Here is a 15,433-nt window from a genome sequence, read left to right as displayed (position 1 = left end):
GTAATTTTACGAGATATGAATTTTGATCGCAAGACCATCATTCTTAGGGAAATTTCCGCTAATAATAAACTTGATATGTTACGTCACGGTGACGCTGCATTAATCGCGCCGTGTATTCTCCCTTGCTTTTATTACAAACTACTGCGATCGTGTAATATAGAGTGGCGTGTCTCGGACTTCACGAGCGCAAATCGGTGTCATAAATCTGCAAAAGCGAGGTGTTAAAATTCGAAGAATGAAATCGCTTCGGTCGATCACCCTGTAGATTACTCCCGTCATTGATAGTCGTTTTCTTAATGTCTAACTTACAAAATCTGGAAAATTACTTCAATGCAATATTCATGTATAAAAGTTACAGTTAAATTTATAAAGAGAAAGTAACAGTTGCTTTAAAGAGAAACTGCAATGTATTTCACTAAATTATTACGAAAGCACGGCATGTTTAGTACAGTATTAGTGATTTGCTCGTCTCCCCTCTCAATAATAATAACAGGTTCGGGTGGCTTTAGACCAATTTGTTAAGCATAATCGGTACAAAGAAATCAATTGTCATTTTAGATTGATGAGAATTTGCGCATGTTGTTTGTTCTCCCTTGCAGCCTAACCTTTATCAGTGCTCAATTTTTAATTGAATTACAGTTCAGTGATTGTACTGGCCACTTTCATCTTATTTTTCCTCCCGGCGCTGTGCATGAGTATTATATATTTTTTATTTTAATAGCTTTATAAATACAAATAAATATACATATATGACGCTTAGCACAAACGTATGGATATAATTATACAAAAAATTATGACGATTTGTAATTTGATAAGGAAATAACAAATAGCACGCTTTCATTAAACAGATTGCACATTTCAGTCAGGTAGTTAATGTTTTTTACACGGAAGAAAAAATTAGTTATAGTCAGTTGCAGTAGCAAAAATTTGTGTATGATATATACAGCTGAAATTTAATTTAATTACCACGTACAGATTTTTGCTGATGCGACTAATTTTTTTCCCCGTGTATTTTTATAAATTGATCATGCTGTTTCTATCTCTTTTTAAAAAAATTATTTAGATTTTTGAACTCGTAGTAATATATATTTTGACTTAATATTTTACTTTGAAAAATTTCTATATAGATTTAATACTGACAATTTAAATATTATGGAAATCTTTCGTTTAATGTACCTCTGTTTATTGTTTTTCATTTTTATCACCTGAAACTTTGCAGCGATTTTGCAAAGTATTTTTGAATCATTAACACACTATTCAATTTATCGGAGTTATTTGTAAACACCATGATAACATAAGCTTGATGTAATAATTTCGATACTCGCTTTGTAGCGTATGTTAATAAACATCCAAATATTATCGGCTTATACACCACATCAATCATATAATTTTCGTTTGTGTGAAGCGAGTTACACAAGTTGTAGGAGGATTAGTTTCGGAGGACATGTTTCAGAGAGGAAAGAGACAGGAGGAGGAGGAGGAGGAGGAGGAGAAGAAAAATGAGAGAGAGAGAGAGAGAGAGAGAGAGAGAGAGAGAGAGGGGGAGGGGTTAATTAATCTGATCTTTCTAATTCGCTTGCTTTTTCGTGACACGCTACGTATCTTTCGGGAAAGAGTATCTTCAAATATTTATACTGGGAGATATTTTATGCACGAAGCGCCGGAGATATTTCTACCAATTGCTTCACGCGTCGCTCTGCAGCCATAATCGGTATAAACTTGCTCTCTGTGGTTTCAGAACTTTCCATCTCTCCTCTCTGTGGCTTTAGGAACTCGCTGCAAGCTGATTAACTCTATGCTGTGTCGAAAGTCTACACATTTCTCTCCTTATGTCTTTCTCTCCGTCCCCCCTCCCTCCCCCTCTTTCTCAGATGTTACATGTATGTCGTATCGACCATATCCATATCGTATTTACTCTGCGTTATACCGAGTTTCGCACTTAGTGCGGTACCGGTTCGTGCTTTTAGTGCCCACTGAGGGGTACACCTTGTCATCGATTTCTATTCATTTCTAACGTATGTTCCACCGTTGCCGATAAGCAGATTGAAGCAGATCAGACCGAAAGAGCGCACAAGTACAACTTCTGAAATTTTTGTGACTTTTTTTTAGAGTGGCATCCAATTGTCTATATTGTTGTTTAATCAATTCAATATAAAGTCTGTACTGGTTTTGGTTAATCGCAACACGGTCCATATAGATATTGTACATACATTTATAAAGTAACGATAAAATTCGTTAGCGTTACGGTAAAACTGTTACGACGTTAATGCTGCAGACATAAAGGAATAATGATAACGATAACGGCGTTGCAAGTAACGCATTACCTCCCAAAACTATATATCGTTATTTAAAAGTTATTGACAAAAATGTCGAACACAACAACTCTCGATATTTAAAAATGGCGTTTTATTTAAAAATCGTTTCTGCTCACTTCTTGTCGTACTGTAATTATAAAAAAAAAAAACAAACAAATATTTTCAGAGCATTTTCAACAAGAGATAAAGTTACATGGACATCGTTAACCGCAAGTCTGGTTTTGTTAATTTGCAGTTGCGTCTCTGCCAACAAGTTTCATACAAACTTGTCGAACTTCGTGAAATTGCTAGCGGTTAATAACTGATGAAAGTAGATGTTGAATGACGATAACAGATTTTGATATCGATATAATCTGTTGAACTAACTTAAAGCTGTATCGTTTAGAGTGATTGATTGATTAACTTTAAAATGATTCATTGATGTCAAAATGATTTGCAAAATGTGCATGACAATTATTTCAAACGTGATAGTCAAGACTGAAGTCTTGAAGCAAAAATTGAGCAAATTTGTAATTTATAAGTTTCCTTAAAATGGAGTAAATTGATGAGAATATTTTATTACGTCAAATCTTTACTTTGAGTCTTGTACGAAGCAAAATATAGCAATTTGTGAGGCGGAAACCTGTAAATATTTTACGAGTAAATATATTAAGTTCCCGTTTAATTATTTATCACGTGACGAATGAAAGATACTTTATGTGAGAGGCATACATGATAGCGGTATTTATAGTCAATTCTTCTACTGTCTTTAGATATCATAAATCAATTACAGAGCATATTACCATTTTAAGATATTATTTAAGACGATCTAAGAATAGATTATGAAACCGACCTATATTTTCAAATTAATTTATTAAATTTTTATACTCAAATATTTATTGTAGATACGGTTTATGGAACAAATTGTCACGCTTATTCATCGTTATCGATGTGTTAAACAATGTATGAACATCTAACTTATTACAGAGATATCGATCTTTGTTAATAGACGCGCTGTTCCTATAATATTTGCAGAGATAAGTAATGTCTCTGAGAACAAAATTTACTAAAATTACACGGAGAAAAAACTTAATAAAATTAAAAAAATCCATTTACAGTCATATGCGAACACATGGTTTATTAAAATTAAAGCAAATACACAAAAAAAAAGAAAATTTTTACTTGTAAACCCATTTTTTTAATTTTACTAAATTTTTTTTAATGCATATATACGGAGATGGAAATCATTTTACCATTAATTATTTTAAAATCAATTAATCACTTTGAACGGACACAACCCCTATGCTAGTTCAGCACATCATATCAAAATCTCCAATCGTCGTTCGACGTCTGTACGTTGTCAGATAATAATTTCGATGTTTATATGACAAGTAATGATACGTTTCTATTTCGAGAATCCTATCGGATAAAACGATCAATAATATATTTTCTTTAGCGTTTCAAGAATCAGTTTGGCAACCCGTTCGAATCATGGTATAGTAGTGCCACTCTTCGTCTATGTTCAAAGATGTTACTTCATTTGTGCTGATTTCCGCACATTGGTCTCCGACGGTTTCTCCCATTATCTCTCATCGCCTTTACGCACGCCTCCAAGCGAGACGCTCCCGCTTACGTCCCTTTACCTTCACCTTTTGTCCTTGGTTCTCGTTTTCTGAACGGGAAGATAGGGTGAATCTTAATGGGTAACACATAGACCCGGAAGGACAAGATATATGCGCTTTTCCGCGAAAGTTAAAGGCTCATGAACACACTGGGACAGGGATGAAACTGGCTGTTTCGATCTTTCCTCGTCGACGGTCTCTTCTCATCTCTCTTTTTTTTTTATGTTTCAGAAGAGACACGAAATCTTTGCCGCCTTTGTTTTTATAAAGACCACATTAACGTGGAGACACGTTAATGATTCACGACGGTTTTATGAATATTTAACAATGTAACGTCATGTTGTTCTAACTTGGAATTTACCCATGTTACTTGAATTCTTATCGTAACTGACATCAGTTAGCAATTATCTATAAAAAATGAGAGACATAATTCTCATCTTTTTTTATTTATATTTTATTATGCATAATTTTTTATTTATTAGACATAGAGATTGAAATATTTCTGATTCTCATATCGTTCATTAGACTTCAATTCAACAAATGTAAATCTTAACGAACAATTTGTTTAAGAAACAAATATGAATAAAATATAATAAAATTCTTGAAAGCTTTAATGTATTTGTTTAATAATTACGTGATAATTACCAGAATGACGAGATTGTAATTGTTGATTAAAATAAAGATATAAAATAAAGATATTTAAACATATCTTTTTTATTTTTATTTTGTTAAACAATAATTATGCACCTATTGAGATATTTACTTCATTTTGTCAGTCGCAGAAAAGGGATAAGGCAATCGCTTTACTCTTCACTTGAATCCTTTCTTGACTAATTGAAAGTTGAGTTTTTTTTGTCATGGAAACCAGAGATTCTTTTATAGGTTTTGTATAAAATGTCTTATCCGGAATATATTTGTCTCCGGAGGCAACGTAATCCAATCAGCAGGTGCGTTGCTTGTTGCGAAACATGTTTATTCCCATAACGAGGAAACGAGAAGATTCTCCGTTTACCAAAGCAAACGAGTAAGGGAGAAAGAATGTTCGTGGAACGAAAAAAATATGAAGTTACGCGTATTGTTATCTTGTTTCTATCTAACAATATTGAATATAATATTGAATATAAATTAGTCATCCTTGAGAAAGCAAAGCTTTCTAAAGAAGAATAAAAAAAAATATTCGCGGAAATCGGTTCTAAAAAGTTTTCAATTTCTCAAATTATCAATTCTCAAGCTGTATTTTGCAAATTTTCACCATTTTTCATGGAAAGTGAAAAATGATTCTCAGTTCTCAGATCTTCGTTATTTATATCTTTTATAATATCTCTAGATTTTCGAAACTATCATATTCTGTGCCAAATTTAGAAAAGTGATATCTAGAAATAATATAAGAAATTAATATATTTGATTAAAAATTATATACACGTCTGATTTTATATTAAATATTTTATAATCAATTTCATATATTATTTCTAAATGTCATCTTTTACCTTGGAACACGCACCCGCACACACGCACACACACACACACACACACACACACACACACACACACACACACACACACACACACAAAATTTGATTTTACGTATTTATCTATAACTTTCTATTTTATATAAAATGAAATTTTTTATATTTAATATAAAATTAATTACGTAATTTTACGTTACATTGATAACAAGTATTTAATGTAAAATTTAAAAATGGAAATTTTACATTTTTGAAGCGGGAGATCTACGGAAGCGAAAGCTTCGAGATACGCATGAGGTAGTGTGCGTCAATAAATTTAATAGAAATTTTTGCAGCGCGTGCAACTGTCGTGCAATGATGACAGCGTTTTATGCGTTTCGTGTGATGCATTTCGCGCTCTGTTTCAGTTTTTTTTTTTATCGGAAAAAATCCTCCTTTTATCGTCTGTCTCACCTCGCGACATATGGAACGCACTTTAACGCGTTACAACACGTATAAAGTGTTTCGAAGAGCATTTCTTACACATGGTACGCGCGGCCACACGCACGTATTATACCTTTCCCAGTTTTTCCGCGGATCGATACTAAGTCCTTCTTTTCAACTTTTCCGTATCGGGTGGACACACCAGTGACGCACAATAGCGCTTGATTGATCACCCGATACTTACCTATACGGGCGTTTGGATTTTCGTCGAGGATCCGTATCGCGTTTCAGACGAGGGGCGCTCTTGCGTTTGCCGAGGGACATGCAATTTACGATAATATTGGTTGTAATAAAGACAATCCGGATGGGACGAGAAGTTAGCGTTTACTACCGCCAGCTATTTATACGCGATCGGTACATTGTGTTTAGCACGACACAAGTTTCTGCAACTTTTGAGAGAGAACGAAGTGACGGGAATTACGACTGTTATCTCTGCGCTTTTGTTCGACCCGGGAAATAGTAATAACGAGATATCTGTTTATTTCCCGCACGATTTGCTGCGTATTCGCTACATCTCTCCCTTAAGTTTTGCCGTTTGTCTCGATTCGAAGGAGTTCGTCCTTTAAACGCATCTGTCTGTTACACTATGAAAATATTATTTGAGAAAACATATGTTAGATATTTTTAAGAAGTAATACAAGCGTACAGTTGACATGTTATCTGCCCAATGAATTTTATATCTTATCGTGTTGTAAGCCACAGTAAAATTTTCATGAGCACGAAACTAATTTTCCGGACACAGGATTCGGGAATTTATTTTATGCTAAAATTTATTAAATATAATAATTTTTTTTTTTTAGGGAAAACTCGAATGAAAGTGAAAAAACCTTTGTCAGTAATATTCTATCAAAAGTATGCTTTTGATTGTAGCATAAAAAAGGTTTTCAAAATTTACGATTGGTTTTATGACTATATAATAAAATTATTTTGTATATTTAATATCATTCCGTCACAATTTTACCATCTTTTATACGTATTTTCAGATTTAAGTAAAGTAGAGATAAAATAGAATGCTTTGTTGCAATTTTATTTAAATGCATCTTTTGATGTGATTTCGTTGGCAACATGCCAGTGAATCCTTTTCATTTTTACACAAATATGCTTTTAATGAATACTTTTTGAAGTACATAACTGACAAGAATTTTCACTTCCAATCGAGTTTTCCGTAAAAAAAAAATATATATATATATATAAATTTTTGGTGAATTTGTAGCATACGATAAATTTTCATTTAGTTTTATAATCATAAATTATGATCATAGATATCATGCATAATCATAGATTATGTATGATAAAATATTGTAATATGATTAAATGAGATAATATTCTCATGAGTAATTAAAACATTTTTTATTTACATTGTCTAACTGTGATTCCAAAATTTAAATTAAATGGCTTTTATTTTTTTTACAATTGTTTAAAGCAATTTTGATAATACACTGAGGGAAAAATTACTAAATTGTAATAAATATTTATTCGAATAGTACTAATGAAATATTTACTATATAGTTATTTAATACAAGAACTACTAATTTAAGTATCATTTTTTTCTTTTAGGGTAAATATTTATGTATCGTAAGTAAATATTTCATTAGTATTATTCGAATAAATATTTATTAAAATTTAAATATTTTTTCTCTCAGTGTACAGTGAATGTATAAGCGTGAAAGAAAAAAATTAAAATCTAGTATATTAATGCTATGAGTTAATACTTACGCCCTCCACTTTACAATAAAATTCAATCTAACTAATTAATTCAAAAGCCTTAAAATTATACCGAACTTTATTATCATACACGTTGTTTTATTTATGTTTCAGCTGATATATTTGACGAGGTAGAGGGACAAATCAAGAAACACGCCGGTCTGCAGGCGGACTGTGTAGGCGGTGGAAGAATTGAGCACGACCCCGACGAAAAGACCATCAAAGTTTATGGATATTCGCAAGTGAGTCACGAAATTCATTGGAATATTTATTATTTCATCAATGTCGCGTCTATGATTTGACTGATATAAAAATATTTTATTTTTCGCAAGTGACCCCTCACAGTTAAGTATTAATAAAAAATGGACGGGAAAAAATGGCTTTATTCCACAGTGTGTGCTACAGTGTTCAATCCACTTTATTCCATCTCCGCAGTAACAACTGTTTAGTTTCAAGAATTTTCCGATTGTCATCATGCATATTTCTATATTTCCCAATTGACTTTTATTATTATACACTGCGGAATATTGCGCATTGCATGAATACTTCATTTCCATTTTCCACGTTTTCAACGAATTTGTTAAATCGAAATTAATGTTTGTATCAAATATGTGCTGTCGAAGTAAGATTGACAATTAATCGACATAAATGTCCAGATATGAATCGTGATATTGTCTGATGTTAGATGACATTTCAAACGCAGAGTACAGAGGCAATGCGCGTCACAATACCCCTATGATTAAACATAAACATTTTCACCCCTATTACTGGTCACGAGCTTTACGCCCACGCGGCATCATATGTCGAACTTCAGCAGATTAAATTTGTCCGTCCGAGAGAATTCGTCTGACGCAAGACATAATCGAATAGAAAGTTACGCGCATTGTATGAGAGCTAGAATTGTACGTGTAAAATAAGTTCCTTTTAGCGAGCTTCTTATATTTCGAGTTTATCTCTTACTAGTGTATTATTACAAATTACAAACGCGTAAGTAATGAAAGAATTCAAACGATGTCCATATCATTCTTTAAATTTAAAGATTTTTTAAATAAAATACTTGCTGAATTTTTCAATTGTAAAAGAAATTTGCAATAGTAAATTGGCAAATTTTCAATTGTAAAAAAATGCAAAAATTTCGCTATTTTATATTATCTATGAAACGTTTCGAGGCGTATAAATGCTATAAACCTTGAAGCTGGTCGATTGACCTCCAAGCATAAAATTGCAATTGCATTTACGTAAACTCGGAAATGTTTGTCGACTTCCGTAACGCCGCGCTGGATTTTATCGGGCCGTATTATAGCATTTATGATAGCACCTCGCGCAAATATAAGCCAATTATTATAGGTACGTTGCAAAAACTCGGACAGTACCGTAAGTTTTTATTTTCATACGCTATCATTTGATTTAACGATGTGCTAGACGCGGTGGGCTAGATTAAGTATTTTTATTTACGAATTTTTTTGCTCTTGAGGCAGTTTCTTCACTTTTTTTTCCTTTCACCTAAATTCTAGGAATGCTTTATTAAAACCGATATTTTGCATCCAGCAAAAATTTAATATCGCTATATAGTAAATCTAGATTTACGATTAGTAAAATCGCACAAACATCTTGTATTAGCCTAAATTTCATTTTCAGAATTTTTAATATCTTGCGTTATTTATTTGACAAAAGACAGTTTATTTTAATTACAATGTTGTGTTGATTTATGTAATCCTGTCCTTTGTCAAAATCCTTGACTTCAGAGCTGGTAACCGTGCTCAGTGCAAATTTTAATTTTGCGTTGAGCTTATTGTATAAAGAGTTATATAATTTCAATTTGATCGCAAGTAGCGATTTTACGATTTATCATTAACACCGCGATTTTTTTTTCATGAATCGCAATGCGATATGTAAATGAATTTTTAATCGCGAAACGCGATTTATAATTGCGAATACGGCATAAAATTGAGTTTATAATCGAGTATTTATTTCTTTAATATTTATATAGGAAAACGTGATAAAACAAAAATTATTTTATTGAATGCGATTGAATACATAACGTGGGAAATTTCATATTTCATAGTTGCAAGTCACAAATTGTGAAAATAAGGACGACATCGGGTTGCTGTTATTTTTAGTAGATAAACTTCAGTTGCATAAGTACGATAGACATCGCGAAGCTGCGCGCTTTCGTGAAATATGAACGCCCTAATATGATGGAGCATATTCATCCCATTTCAGATGAAATATTTCAGTGGCCATATGGATATCGTTATAAGGAACGAACGAGCCGATATCTTAAAGTGGCGAAAGCGTTCCAGATCATTTATTCGAGAATTTAAATTGGAATTCGCAATCCGTTTTGGGAGACGAATAATTCATATTACGAGAGCCGCGCGAGATTGACAGGAAAATATTTTTTAAGCGCGAGATTTAAAGTAGAGATTCGAGCGCGTATATTTAAAAAACTTGAGGATCACCTGGATAAAAGGATGAGGATATATTGTAGGTTTAAAAAGGGGGCCGCCTTCTCTTTAAATCCGACGACGCCCGAGGGAAAGTAACTTTAACACTCACCTTGGATACTCTGTTTTTGTATCGCTAGTGATAGCTACGAGCGACGGAGCGTATTTGACGTCCGACTTCTTGAAGATTATTCCGGATCCCGTGGGAACACGTCGAGTATTAATATCGTAAAATTTGCGCGAAAAGAGCAACGATATTATATTCGGAAAAATAAAAAGTATTGAATTGTTCTTATGTCACAAGTAATAATTCCTTGTCCTTTTATTAGAAACTATAAATATACCTAAATTAGAAATTATAAAATATTTTATATGATCATGCCTCTTGTTGTGTGCATAATCAATTAAACACATGACGTTTTAACATGATTCACACAACATTAGTATAGACACAAATATTATAATTATTATAAGCAAATATACTGATATCTATTTATTTGCGCTATTTAGCGCATTTATATTATTTTTTTCTTTAAGTCGGAAATTATTTTTTCTCTCTTGTTGGAAGATCTTTTTTTTTTATTGTCACTTACTTTTAAAATGACATACACTTCAGTTTGTCAGCAGAAAATTTTATCTAAAAGAGTATATCCGGAAGCTTAATTTCCACCTTCTTTATTTTCTTTTTATCCCTTTTCTTTTTGTGCACTTCTGCAGCCAACGTGACAGCTGTAGAGATGTCAAGCGTATATGTACCCTTTTGTATAAAACTAGAAAAAAATCTATTCTCGTAACAATTGCTGCGGGGTAGTTCGTTGTGCTAACGAATACGTTGATTGTGCCTAATGAAATGGTTTAAACTTAATCACGTAAAGGTGACACGACAGCATTGATTTTCGGAGAATGTCACGCGATTAATCATTTATTCTATTCGCAGGGTTTTGGTAAAGCTGACCATCAAGTGTCGGTTGAGTTATTGAAGAAAAAGTATCCTGGCTATAACATCACGTGTTCTGACGAAGGTTACTAACCAAGAAAATATGATAATGAAATATCCTATCTTGTTTAATAACTTAACAAATACAAGATTGAATATTGCTTTGTATATTTATTACATTATTTACAGTTGTTAATAAAATGTATGTACGTGTCGGAATGAAATTTAATGTATGTCCTAATTATTAAATGTTCTGTCTAACTATTTTATATACGGAATGTTGTCTGGTATAAAAAGGTGAGTAAATTAATTAAAACTAAGAAAGTTATTCCTTTTTATCCTTCTCTAAATTTTCTTTTGACATCTAAACAGGGTTGTGCAGCACATTTCAAGATTACGTCTATGTAGATTATTTACTTATTGTTTACATTATGTTTACATGAATCTTTTTCATATAGATAATATAAAGATTTAAATTAATTAATAGATAACACAATACAGAAAAAAGTAATTAAGTTATAAGATTGTTGATATATTTGACTTTAATATTGTTAAAATAAAATATGATGTGTTGATAATTCTTTTTTTTTTCATTTTTAAGCTCAATTTGGATATTCCGTGATTATTATGTGTTTTTTAAACATGTAAAAATGTTTTTAATTTTCTCTGTAAATCTAATTCGGAGAATTTCGTATCCTGTAATATTGATAATTTCATCGGTGTAAGTTGACAGATTTATTTCACTGATCTATTAAACACGATTTTTTCCACGTAACCTTTTTATTGATTATAGAATTATTTAAAAAATCCAATTACATTATTGTCTAATGTAACTGTGAAAAAGATTATAAAATTCTTATTCACAACAGAGACAATAACGTAATTGGTAAATAAAAATTTCATACAAAAAACAAAAAAAAATGAGACGATTACAATTTTATTATTGATTTGTGATAACATACATTTGCTTTATACAAAAATTTTTAATTTTGTATATATAAGAAACTTAATTTCATCTCAGAATAACATGAAAGGATAATACTGTGTTTTTAGAAAAGAGCCAAGAGTTTTAGTACACGTTTAGTATCTATAAAAGAAAACACTTGTCTGAAAATTTGTGCATACGTGTGCGTGCGTTGTCGATGTAGTAGTTTATAAAGATATGTTGATGTTTACTACTACATCAATATCTCACACATAAAATTCAATCGTCTATATTTTAATTGTGAAAAAGATATTTATATATAACATGTAATCAACAAAAAAATTACTTTGTGTGACAAATATCGTGTTTAATCGGTAAAACAAACGTCAGCATCCTCTTAAAACGATAAGAAGGTAAGTTATGTTTTAGACTGTTGTTATATACAGAGACGGAACAGTAATCGATGGTGTTGTAATATCATTTAACGATATAAGGGAGCTACCTCGTGAACAGTTGTCGATATTTCAGCGAACTGGTAGAGTAGTCGGTAACAGAAACAGTCATATCCAATGGTCTACACATACCTTTGATCTTACAGAGTTTCTGTTTTCTTGTTACAATACCAGATGACTATACCAGTGTAAAATACAATATAATTATCTTATCATTAATCCTCATAATAAATATAAAAATATTGTATATATAAATTTTGTTTTATATTATGTTTAAAATATAAATATATGTAGTTTTTAATAAATGTCATACAAATTTAAATGAATTTACACTAACATTTATTTAAATTTTTATTCGTATAGATTTTATTGAGAATCAATTTAATTTAAGATTCTAAAGTTGAGATCAAAATTTTGATTGTGAAAGATAATTTTTACATCATTAGCAATATGATTAAAATATTTAATACTTTGTTATTTCATTTCATTAAAAAATTGTTTAATTACATTTATTCATATAAAAGTAAGTACATTCGTATAAAATTAAGTATCAAATGTAAATTGCACGATACCTTAATTTTTGCCATATCAGTACATTCGAACAGTTGAAATTGAAAGAATCGATATTATTTTGTAACAAACGCCGTGTGCTCAATCATTTTGGAAATGTCGGACGTCCGATGAAGGCGTTGAAAAATTTTTAAGTTTTCTTGCTATACTTAATCATGTTTTCTCGAGCCGCAAAATCTGTTGTGAAATCCTTTGGGTCTCGCCGGATCCATATTGGCGAAAAAAATTTCAAGGTATTTATTTGATTAACTTTTGACGTACTGAAAAATTTTTATTTGGTGGTATCACTTCATGCGCCTCTATTCGATTCATTATATATATTCATAGATTATGCTATTTGTTTTACTTATGTGCCTCTTATTAATTCGTCTGTGAAATTAAAATTACCCAGATTGCTCTAATTGACGGCGCTGGAGAAATCAGTCAAACTCTATCCCAATTACTAAGAAATAGCGCAAAATTGAATACCGTTGCGTTATACGATGTGACGGTTGTCAATAAACCGTTGCCTAATTTCTATAATGAGCAGCCATTCGAGCAGCCTATCGTAAGTTTCTCGTTAATCATAGTATAAAATGTAAATTGACACAAGTTCTTATTATAAATTAATATTAATTAAATAGCCATCAGAAATGTTAACAACGGCGAAGAAATCCTGTTCTGGCGAAGACGGCTCAACTGCTGTTAGGCAAACAGAAAATAGTAATCATCAAGGAAATGATGGAAGGGTAAACTCATTTATTATTTGTGCATCACTTGGATATTAAAGTATATTAATTACAGCGAAGTTTTTTTTATTAATTTTGTTCAAAAATTTTATTCTGTCAATATTAAATAATATGATTTTTATATATTTTATAATTAAGTAATACGAGGATTTTTTATTAAGTTATCGAAATATTTAAAAAAATGTTGAATATTTGAATTATTGAATTTTTCTTCCTTTTTAGAATGATTTTTATTAAAAATCTTCTATTTTATTATTTTATGTTTAAAATATATAATTATGAAAGTTGAAATATCAAGCAAAATTGCTACATACCTAAATGTGTCAAATAAAATAATATATATTTATATGTAAAACAAGATTGCGTAATAAAGCAGTTGATTTCTATGTAGAATCAGATAGAAAAACTTGTGGAAGCTCTGTATCGTTTACCAATAGCTGAAGAAGTGCCAGAATTTAATAGTCCCTTGATACCCATTGAGGAATTAATGCCAAAGGTAAGAAAAAAAAATAAATCTATGATATTTATAGCATTAACTTTTATAATTAAACTAAGAAATTATTCCAATCGCGTGTACACTTTGATTAGTGTCAAAGATAAAATTACATGTTGTGTTGTACGAAATTATTTGATAGAATTATTCGCTTTAAGAAGTGAAGTTGAAGTAGAGAAATATTTAGGACTATTTCTATTTAAGATTATAATTCTAAATAGTAGTTAATTCCTAAATATTAAATTGTGGTTAAAATAAAATTTTTGATATATTGAGCACATGATTGCTCAATATACAACAAATAAAAACATAAATGCTCGACGTACAATACATTTTATATAAATTTAAATTTTTAAAAATGTTATACTTTTGATGGAATAATTTATCAAAATAAAATGAAATTATTTTTTAATACCAGCAAGTATGAGATAAAAATTATTAAATTTAACAAAATTAGGAGAGAAGCGAGAGTATCTGTATTTTTAGAGTTATTTATTATTTTTCAATTCCGAATTCTGTTTCTTTCTCTTTCTTTCCATCTTTTTACTGTAAATAGCAGAGATATTGATTTCATATTCTATATTTTGGCATTTCAATTTCAAAGAAAACATCTATATTGATAATTATTCAGCAAGAAATAACGAAATCGATGTCGACATCGATTCCATTATCACTTTTCGCTGGGTAATTATCGGGTATTACGATATAAATATGTGTGTTGCCGTTCTATTGGCGTAGGGCAGTAAGAATTGCAGAATCCGCGTTTGCATGACATCCAATATCGACTTTCGCTATTTCTGAAAGTCCGTTATTATGTATTATTGAAGAAATTACTTTCATACATACTCATTATGTCAAACCCTAAATCGCTTTATTTTCTTGGGCATTTAAAATTGTCTAAAACATCGCTTAAATAAAATGAACAATCGTGATACGTGCCGCAGGTACTAAACAATTGCAAAATTTCAAATTCTGGCATTAAAAACCTGAAGACACACACATACACTGAAGATACATGAGACGACGCTCAGATTTTATAAAACGTAGGAAAAAAAAATATATATAAATTGGGATATAAAGTTAGCTAATCTACGAATAAAATTAATCGATGCTGAAGACCAGCGGACAAAAATAAATCTATGAAAGGGCCTAGAGGAGAACTGATCTTGAAATCGTCTCTCCGTCTGTCCTCAGGCGGGCAATGCGTGCGGCAGGATGCGTCTTTACGGCACAATCCTGGGCAAGAGAGGTTCCAGCGGTATGAAAACCTGGCAAAGAGATTACACTACCCTCGTGATTCCCAAGTGGTTCT

At 31.1% G+C, this 15,433-nt stretch overlaps 2 protein-coding genes across 2 annotated transcripts in view; one reads left to right on the top strand and one right to left on the bottom strand.

Annotated features, from left to right (window-relative positions):
- The window catches only part of LOC105201982 (14 kDa phosphohistidine phosphatase), an 83,113-nt gene extending 71,936 nt beyond the window's left edge, over nt 1-11,177 (top strand). Inside the window, exons 3-4 of the mRNA XM_011170305.3 lie at nt 7,684-7,811; nt 10,954-11,177. Coding sequence (XP_011168607.1) covers nt 7,684-7,811; nt 10,954-11,046 — 221 coding nt within the window. The 3' untranslated portion in view covers nt 11,047-11,177. The remainder of the gene's footprint in view (nt 1-7,683; nt 7,812-10,953) is intronic.
- Nucleotides 1-15,433, bottom strand: part of LOC105201980 (arrestin homolog) — a 199,214-nt gene that overhangs the window by 69,590 nt on the left and 114,191 nt on the right. The window lies entirely within an intron of this gene.

Source organism: Solenopsis invicta, chromosome 1 (genome assembly GCF_016802725.1).
Source record: "Solenopsis invicta isolate M01_SB chromosome 1, UNIL_Sinv_3.0, whole genome shotgun sequence".
Lineage (NCBI taxonomy): Eukaryota > Metazoa > Arthropoda > Insecta > Hymenoptera > Formicidae > Solenopsis > Solenopsis invicta.
Note: the sequence above shows the minus strand (reverse complement) of the source record. Positions and strands in the feature narration are given on the sequence as shown.